This window comes from Catharus ustulatus, chromosome 3 (assembly GCF_009819885.2).
Source record: "Catharus ustulatus isolate bCatUst1 chromosome 3, bCatUst1.pri.v2, whole genome shotgun sequence".
NCBI lineage: Eukaryota > Metazoa > Chordata > Aves > Passeriformes > Turdidae > Catharus > Catharus ustulatus.
In genome coordinates this window covers 68,232,094-68,242,100 of record NC_046223.1, presented here as the reverse complement: position 1 = coordinate 68,242,100, position 10,007 = coordinate 68,232,094, and the positions used below count along the sequence as shown (strand labels likewise).

Here is a 10,007-nt window from a genome sequence, read left to right as displayed (position 1 = left end):
ATGTATTTGTCTTACCTTTTAGTTGCCTTGTCTTTTTACAGTGCTGTAACTAGCACTTGCCCAAGAAGATGCAGCTGTGACCCTGCTCAGTCAGTGCAATGCTACAGGGCTACAGAGATCCCCAGAGAGATTCCTTTTACCACCAGGAGACTCTACATTAGCCACAGCAAAATTAAACAACTTCAGGTAAGAAAACCCAGAAAAAGTACTTTTTGTAGTGCACCCTAACTGAAAGTTGGACTTCCCAGATGGTGGTGGCATCAAGTGAGGAGAGAATCTTATTCCATGTTCTAAAAACTGACAAAGTGCTGCCAGATCTGGTTTTATTTTTACTTTCTCTTTAAGGATATGTAAATATATTCCTGTAGTGTTTTCATGTTCCTGCAGTCTCCAAGCACTAGCTAACACTGTCACAATTACATTTTGTATGAAACTCAAAAAACTAGTATTTTACAACTAGCAGCTAAAGGTTGACTTATTTTATATATGGTCAAATAACCATTGACTTTCAGAGTAATTTTTTAACCTGTTTTAAGCTTTTTCTATTTTTAATGCAATATAATACTTTTTCACAGTAAAATGAAAGGGTTTATGCCATTAGAATCATTTCCCTAATGAATGAAATTGAAACTCTGCAGCTGCAAGTGTCAGGTACAACTGCTATAAGAAATGGCAGAGGAAGAAAGTTTGAGTCTTAGGCACAGCGTGAGATGTTTCTAAAAGCAAGACCAGGCCTATCTAATAACCCACATAAATGAGAGCAGTTTCTAACCAAAGCTGCCAGCTATTTGTGCTATTGAAAAAGTTTATTCCGGGTTTCTTGAGGTACCACTGGTTTGCATTATTAAAGGCATTAGCTTATGCTCATCTTGCACTGCACTCTGGAATGGTGCTTCTTTGTTTCCTACCCCGAAATATCTTTATTTAATAAATTCACCTTGTATAGATAGACACAAGGGAAATATAACCACCTGTATAACACATGCTTGCTGTGCATCAATTTACTACAAATAATAAGAAGTGTGCAATTCAAATGAGATACATTTTCTCTCACAAAGAATTTAACTGCTCTGAAATGCATCTTTGATTTCGCTCTCAGGCCTAAATTAAATAGGCTGGAAGGCAGCTTAGAGCAGCATCTAGAATACCTGTTGCCCTCTGAGAAACAGTCAGTGATTGTACAGTTTTCCTCTGAGAAAGTTTACTCTTTTAGCTGCTACTAATATCTTTGGTTTTCTTGTTTTATCTCACACACCCACAAGAGTCAAACATTGGTGTGATTTAGCTATACTCAGGGTAAACAAAAGATTTGTCAAATGAATTCTGTATTAGGAAATACATTTTCTCTGCAAACTCTTCCCTCCTCCTCCCCATTATTTTATTTCCAAGATAAGTAAGATGAGCCATTTTCCATTCCTTAGGTTAGCTGTCCGTACCTATCAGCAACTCCTCAGTTACAAGTAAAGGGACCTTAGGTTCTGACTAGAGCAAAAGAGTGTGTCATAAAGCATTTATATGTTGGATATAAGTGAATGGAGTGGTGGGATAAATGTTTTATGACCGATCAAAACAGTGTGTGAAACCATCTAAGGAGAAGGTTTTTCACTTTATACATTAACTCCACTGGCTATGAGTCTGCCTTACTGCTACTACTGACTCTCACTGAAAGGAAAGAAGTCCTTTCACACTATCTCCTTGTAGTTATGTAGGCTGTTTCCTTGAGATTATACTGGATCTTTGGGTATATTTTTAACTTTTTTTTTCCCATGCAACAAATTATACTTCTGAGGTCTTGACATCATTTTAGCTTAATTTTACACAGCTGAGCAATTCCACTGGCACATACAGTGCTTAGGGAAACATTCCTGTTTGTAAAGTACATGTCTGCAAGCACTGAAATAACTCTATAGGATTTTAGGGTTATGGTGTGGGATTTTTGTTCATTCAGATGGTTTGATTTTTACTTCCTTGTTTTTAAAATTCCTTTATTTACCTACTCATAGAGAAAATAATATACTTTCCTAAAGAAGTTGAATGGAAGCCTAAAGTTCCCACAACTGACCTCAAAGAGACTTTTATATGTAAGCATTCACAAATACTATGGTTTGACAATTAGCTGCTTCAGAAGAATAAAAAAAAGTTTCAGTTACTTCTGCACCTTAATTTGCATTGATTATTATTAAAATTGTGAAGAAGTATTCATTTAAAAAAGAATATATGTTTGTATTCTAAATCCAGTATGTTAAAAAAAAGAAAACCAAGAAAAATAGTAGATTTTTTTTTTGTTTTACCTAGGTAATTTTTGTATTTCTTCTGACAGAGTTAATCAGCATTCAAAACAGTGGCTGGTATTTTTCTTTTTGGTAATTCTACAACATTTTTTGTTGTAAAAATACTTCATAATAACAAAACTAGATTAATTTTAGCTTTTTTTTTATATTTTCTGTTTTCTCCTTGATTTGAAGATCAACTACAACCTGTTTACTCTCAATTTAAGATTTAGTTTACTTCTAAATATATTAATAAGTGGGGCTTTATACACTAAAAGAAAATCATCTGCCTTGCCCCTAGGATAGGGGACTGTTTTAAAGAAACTGCTTATAACATCCCAGATCACAGCAACTCCAAAAGCCAAATAAAAAAAAATTAAAATGACAAATTCCTTAAAACATTTGTATTAAATAACAGCATATTAGATTCACTTTCAGGAGATCAATGTTTTAAAATATAAAGCTATAATGGTATCATTTTACAGGCAATCCAGTTAGAGAATAAAACACTGCTTCCTAGCAAAAAAAGAGCTGGTTGGCTTTCAAATATGTTTTGATTTGTATTAGAAAGACTGGGTGGTTTATAAAAACATGGATAAATGTTTAAGTCTCAAAACAGCATGGTCACAAAGCTTAGCAAGGCATACCAAATAGGTGGAAAATAAAAATTATAATAATCCACATTAAGAAGCCTAACATCATTACAGAGCAAATGTCTGTACATTGACCTTCACGTAGCTCTCAGTCACTTAATAAGATGAAAATTAAGCCTCTTAGAGAAATCAATGGAGGAAAAGCAGAAAACATTGCTTTTGAATTTATAGGATAAAATGCGTTGAATTGTGAAGGTTCATAATTGTTTCAATTTCTATAAGATGGTTTTATAATTACATGTGATTATGTTTTTGTACTTTTGACCAATGCAGCTCATTCGTATGTACAAGATCACCTTCCTAATCATGACCAAAACTGGACATCAGCAGTTCTGATATAGTTATATAGCTCTATACACACAAAACACTGCATTATTAAAAAAAATGAATATATATATTTTTATATATATATAACATTTAGACACCTTTGTTGTTTACTGTAGAGACTGTAAGTTTTTTAATGGAGGTACGTTCCCTCATTGAATTTAAATATAATTGATGGAGAAATCTGCTTCAATAGAGGTTCCATATCTATACTTTCTCAGTAATTGCATCAAATTTTGCAATTCAGAAACTTCTTTGCAAGATAGAATAAAATTAATCAGAAAGATAAACTAAGGATACCACAGCAAAATGAAATCTGACTTGTCTTTCACAACTGTGCAGGCTTTAATTATAACAGAATTTAAAATGCAGAGTTTGTAGCTAAGATAAAGAGATACCGCCCAAAAATATGCAAGAGTTGGACAAATGAAGCTGTAAGACATCTTTTAACAGTCACCTTTATGAACTCATTTCACTTACAAGTATGATAGTCAAATGTATCCAACCAGGATCACGGAACAAAATTACTATGCAGCACCTGTACTGTAAAAGGACTTGTACAGCCCTCCATGCAGATTCTGACTGGGAGGAGGGCTTATGCTGTACAACAGGCTGTGTAGCTCACCCCACTGAGAGTAAAATGTGCTGGGAGCTACCAAGCCCTGGGGGAAATAGCATGAAGTATCTACTGTTACTTTAGGGTCTTTAACTGGAGTGGTACCCCTTAGACCTGTAGCGAGATATTTTTAGACACAGGAAGGGAAAACAGATGAGGACACTCCTTCCCACCACTCCTCTGCAGAACACCTGGTCATGTTGCTTTTCTGGGGGCATTCCCATATAAATAGTCTTTTAAGACTCAGTCACCAAGGTCAATGGGAAGCATATCTCACCCTCCCACTGCATGCTTCCTCCCATCTCAGTTTAGAGAAAGCTGCCAGACTCACTTAGGTTTGCTCCTTAACTTGAGACACAAGACGGCAAGCTTTGTAAACAAGCACATTCCAACAGAGCAGAAAAATAATGAAACAATTGTGTGCCTCTTGATATTATAGTTAACATCTAAGTACCATTTACCACTGCAAAGCATCTTTTTATTACCAACTAATAAAAACTAAGTTTCTGTGAAAGCACTCTGTTCCACAGAGGTGATTTTTCAGGCCAGGCTGATCGGACACTTTTGGTTTGATCATATTAATATATGAGGTTTTTATTAAAAAAGAATAAGGTAGTGGGGGAGAGGAAAGTGTTGAATTTTAGTTTTCTGCCAAAACAGTGGCAAGAGGTAAAGTTAACCATGTGTACTCCCTCTGGGGAATGCATACTGCAGTGACACTACTGTTGATATATGGAAATGGCTGTATCATCAACTCAAAACTGCTCTAGCAAGCACCATTGAGCACAATGAACATTAACAACCATCCATTCTCTGCAAAGATTTCTGCCACTGGTGATGTTAGCTTTCCATATGATATAGGCTATCCACTAGGAGGAAATAAAAGGAATATTACTTCTTCAAATGTAGATGTTTGCTCAAAACCTGACACAGCATAAACTTAAACCACAAAATTCTAGAAATGTAAGTAAATGCTGGCAAACCACAGGTACCTGTAGTAATACCTCTACCATTACCACTTATTTTAGTTTCTCATTCTAAATATATTGTTTTTCAGCATATATTAGCAATTGTCCAAGCATCCAGAAAGAGTAACCAGTCAGGATGCCTATAAATGTACTACCACATTAATTTTTTTTTTTCTCTTTAAGTTTACTGACTTCAGGAGAATGTCAGTCCTTGAAGAGCTGGTCCTGTCATGCAGTGGCACAGAATCAATAGAAAACAACACTTTCAAAGCTCTGAGCACCTTGAAGTCCCTGGAACTCTGTAAAAATCAGCTAAAGCAAATACCCACTTTTCTCCCATCTGGACTTGAAATTTTAAAACTTGCTGATAACTCCATCAATGCTCTGCATGCATCTGATTTTGCAGGTTTGATGAAACTAAGGGTGCTTGATCTTCGGAACAACTTGATTGCAACTCTGCCTCCAAGTGCATTTTCTTCCCTTTATAGTTTACAAAGTCTGATCCTGGATGGCAACAACATGAAATCTGTGTCTGCACCACTTAGGCTTCCTAGGCTGATGTATCTGAGCATGGCTGATAATAAACTGACTTCATTCCCAACCAACTTCTTTGCATCTTTCCAAAGTCTACATTTTCTCAGCCTAAGTGGTAACTTTCTGACAAAAGTCCCTCTTGACCTACCTAAATCGCTGCTGTCTCTAAAATTAGAGAAAAACCAACTTAAAATTGTGAGACTGCAAGATGTGAAGCACCTAGAAAATCTGTCTGAGTTCCTTCTGTCAGAAAATGAGCTGACATCAATAGACGGTGCCCAGCTTCTTTCTAACTTAACAACACTGGAACTCTCGAAGAACCAGCTCCACACTGTGCCCCTCAGGCTGCCCAGCAGGCTGCAGAAACTTGACTGCAGCAATAACCTGATCCAAAGGGTGACAGCACAGGACTTTCAAGGACTCCAAGACCTGAGGCACTTGTTTCTCGACAACAATGCTGTCAGCACGTTTGAGGCGGGAGCTCTCCAGCAGTGTGCGCAGCTTTCCAATCTGGCACTGGAACAGAATCTCCTCAGTTCTATTCCGCTGAGGCAAGTGAATCTCAGGACAGCTGGTTCCAAGGTGTCATCTCCCCTTCCTTGCACTATGAGAATGAGAGCCAAAAATTGATATTCAGACCCAGTCATGGTAGAAGTCTGTCCATACCATAAACCCATTGCCGTAACTAGCACTAATTAGCACTCCCGTTAGCAGTATCAGAGTAGAGCTGCTTTCATTACATCTGAGGCCCCCAATGAATCTGCTCATTTTGCATCTCTCTCTGCCAGTGAGACCACTTTATTTAATTAGCTCACCAATAAGAAGGACCTGCTAGGAGAATGCAATAGACTTACTGTCAAGGTTATACTGCTACTTAGACTTACCTTCCCCCACAAAAGAAAAATAATAGTGCATTTGATAAAAAGGGCAGTTTTTCACCAAGCCACACCACGTTTATTATTGTTAAAATATTAAGATTTTGGGAGCTGAATCTGACGAAAAAGAATGCTCTTTTTCAGTGATATTGGCATTCCCAACTTCATTAAACTCACACATTAAAAGGTATTTGGAATGCGTATAAAGTCTCCGGCTTCAGGCTATAAGAAAAATTCCAGTCAACAGAGCACAGAAGAAACATCCCTTGGGCCCACTGTGTTCATTAATGCTCTGCTTAGAGGATCTCTCACATTCATCTGAGTGTTGGAACTGGCCATTATCAGAGATGGCATATTAAGCCAAATGGAGGCTGTTCTGATATAAAGTGACAATTTTATTATTACAAAAGGCTGTACAATAAGATGGCATAAAAATAGTAAAGTAATTCCATTAACATCAAGTTCTTAACAGAACTGGACTGTTAAACTTTATTTTTATGGCTTGTAGACAGGTTTAACTAGCCTAAATAAATAACACAGTAAAATTTCAATTCATTTAGCATCATGTCCTTTAGTAATTGAATCTATTTGGCAACACTTTTAAAAGCAGAAAGTGATTTAGTGGTGCATAAATATTTGATTTCAGTCTAGCTTGACAGGAATGTTTAATGCTTTGTAGTTACTTTGGTATTGTCTAATCCATCTCATTTTACAACCTTCATAGTCAAGAGGATTAACAGGAAGGAGTTCTCTACTAGCCTTTAAAAGCAGTATGACTTTTAAGGAGATATTTGGGATCTTTCATTCCAACAGTAACTACAGATTTCCAGGGAGAGCTGTAGACATAAAAGAGGTGAAAAAAATGACAAGAAATAAAATTTATGTACTTAATTTAATTGTCTGATCATAACCAGGTACACATGTATATACAGAAAAAAATTATTACTTTGACTTTTATCTGAGAACTCTGTCAGGTGTAAAAGGTTAAAAGATATGACTGATATGCTAAAGTGAATGGGTCTTAGGTTTTTGGCAGAAATGAGGAGAAAAAAGGCTCTTCTTTTTTTAAAAGACAATAATCCACAAGTCCAAGTATTTTCAGGACTTCTAGAGAAGGCCTATAGTTCATAAAATCCTACAGGGTGTGATGAAAATGCAGGGAAGAATCTGATTATATTCCTTACAGTGGCAGTAGCACAGTGTGGCTGCCATGGTCAGCTCCCAAGTGAGCATGGCTCCTCTTCAAGCTGCAGGGCACTCAGTCATGTACTCGGTAGCATTTATTTTCTCTAGATCAACACAGCCTGAAGTCAAACAATATAGCCATAAAGTTTAAGTCTAACATTAGTACAACAAGATTCTTCTCAGGTTTAAGGATTTGCTGGTCAGGCTTTGGACTGTAATCAGTCTGCATAAGCCTCCTGGATGATTTCCCTCTGCCTCTGACATCAGTGGCACTAGGATTTTAGCCCAGAGTACCTTTCTGACATTACAGTTCATATTGCACAACTATAGTTGTCTGGGGTTAGGTTTCAAAACTGATTTATTGCAGTCACAAGCATTTGGTAAGGCCAGATTTTGTGAAATGAATCACCATATCAATACGTGAAATTGCCATCTTCCCAGGAAAAACAACACAATGCAGAACTGCCCTACTCTTGAAATAGTAACGTTGAACTTGTCAGGTTTTCACAAATCTGGAAACCATCTTTCATCTTAAGAGGTTCAGACTTTGCTTCACAAAAAACAGTGAGTGAGGGTCACTGACTGTCCCATAACTGTATCAGTTGTAGTATACTGCTGTTCTGTTCTAAATAGATCTTGGTAATATGATTATCATTTCCCTGAGAGTTTCAGTCAATTTTCCCTAAAATCTGTAACCTTGACTCTTAATTTCATCACCTTGCATACTCCCATAGTAAGGTGATTTTTAAGATACTTTCAAATTAATTTTAATAAAGATATTCCACACCTATGCTTTTTTGTTAAGTACTTATCACTAACTATATCAGAAGGAAATTAAAAGATCATAAACGAGCAAGACTTTTGAAAGTAAGAATTATACTGACCTGTCTAGTATCATATCCAGAGATTATCAGGTTTTTCTCTTCTAAATGCAACCAGTTCCAAGTCTCAAAAGTACTATTTTAAAAACATTTGTATTTTCCCTGTTGCTGATTTCTCAACAGCTTATCATCAGAAGGATTACTGCTGTGATGATTCATGTTTGAGTCTGATGGGAGCAGGAGAACAAAATGGAAAAATTCTAATTCTTCATGAACTAAAAATCATATATAGAAGTAGTTGATGAAGTAGCATTGCCACAATTGTCTAAACTTTTGATCTTTCATGGTGCTATAGTTTGGACATTGGCATTAAAGAGTACAAAAAGCATTTTTAAACTTGACAGTCAATTAAACAGCTAATTTTCTTCATAGTAGAGCACAGTTCAGCTGCATGAACAGTCAGTACAGGTCAGAACTGCAGTAATTTGGGAAAACAGTTCAAGGGTCCACAGACAGTATAGCTACAATGCAAAAACAAAGAAAAAACAAGCAAACAAACAAACCAACCCAACCCAAACCCAACATGAACATCTGTTTTTGCAGAAGATTGCATTTTTTAGTGACAGTTTAATTTTAGTATATCAGATGTCCCTTGACAATACTCACCACCAAACAGTATGATGAACATAACAGGTTTGTATTGTTTTATTTTTGTTCAGACTTCCAGACACCCTTGCCAGATTGGATCTAAAAGGAAACGACATAGAGGATGTTGGAGAACAAGAGCTCAAGGACTTGAAACAGCTTCAGGTTTTAAATTTACGGAATAACAAGATATCTCTCTTGGATCGCAAAGTCTTGGAGTATTTACCTCGTCTTCGTCATCTGTATTTAGATGGAAACCCTTGGAACTGCACCTGTGACCTTTTCAGAACCAGAAGAGCACTGGTGGCCAAAGGGACAGATGTCCGCGGAGGGCAGTGTGCAGCACCAGCGCAAAGCCGAGGAGAAAGTTGGATGTCTTCCAAAAAGATTCTACAGCAGTGTGAAGATAATCTGTCTTCCACAGAAAGAGGCAAAGAGGACAGAAAGAAAATGAAACCCAATGAGGCCTCCAGTGTTGGAATGAACACAGATGATGATTACTATGATTATGAATTAGATTAATGTCACAGTTTACCTGTAGTGAACCTTAAAGTTGTCTAGAGCTGCCCACTGCCACCAGTGTCTCTACTGACAAGCAGTCTTCTCATCTGTCATTAGCTTTTCCTGTCCTACTTGTGTTACAAGAAGTAATAGTCAGTGACAGAAGGACTACATTAAGGGTGCCACTGTGAACTGAATGTTGCAAAAAAAATATATTTTCCTATACCATTAATACTATGTAGTTTGAGGGAAGCAAGAATACAATTACTATCTCTTAGAAAAGCAGTCTGTAACTCTGTATGGACCTTTTTATAGTAGAACATTTATTATAGTTGCATAAAACCCCCACAAATAAAATTTTGCAATACCGTAAGACACTATTACTAGGAGTCTGGCATTCAACACATTTAAACTCATGGGTCTGCAGGTTGACCTGGAGAGTTACATTGATGTGTGCAATTTCTTGGGATCATTCAGAAATTTTTGTTTTTGAGAAATTGATTTCAGTTTTCCTGACACATTTCCCTTTTTTATTTTACACTGTTTTAAATGACGTTAGACTAAATTAGCTGAGCAGACAAAACACAGAAGGCTTATCTTCATCACAGCAAGTGA

At 36.7% G+C, this 10,007-nt stretch overlaps 1 protein-coding gene across 1 annotated transcript; it reads left to right on the top strand.

The window, feature by feature from the left end:
- Nucleotides 1-9,413, top strand: LOC116994663 (nephrocan-like). Its single transcript, XM_033056549.1, has 3 exons — nucleotides 1-186; nucleotides 5,015-5,916; nucleotides 8,966-9,413. Exons 1-3 carry the CDS (start codon nucleotides 1-3, stop codon nucleotides 9,411-9,413), a joined length of 1,536 nt encoding a protein of 511 aa, XP_032912440.1.
- Nucleotides 9,414-10,007: the final 594 nt, after the last annotated feature.

Excerpts from the sequence above, each read along its gene's own strand:
- LOC116994663 (XM_033056549.1), top strand. The coding sequence starts at position 1 with ATGTATTTGTCTTACCTTTTAGTTGCCTTGTCTTTTTACAGTGCTGTA. Across the intron at positions 187-5,014 it reads GCAAAATTAAACAACTTCAG|TTTACTGACTTCAGGAGAAT; the intron begins GTAAGAAAACCC and ends TTTCTCTTTAAG. Across the intron at positions 5,917-8,965 it reads CTCAGTTCTATTCCGCTGAG|ACTTCCAGACACCCTTGCCA; the intron begins GCAAGTGAATCT and ends ATTTTTGTTCAG.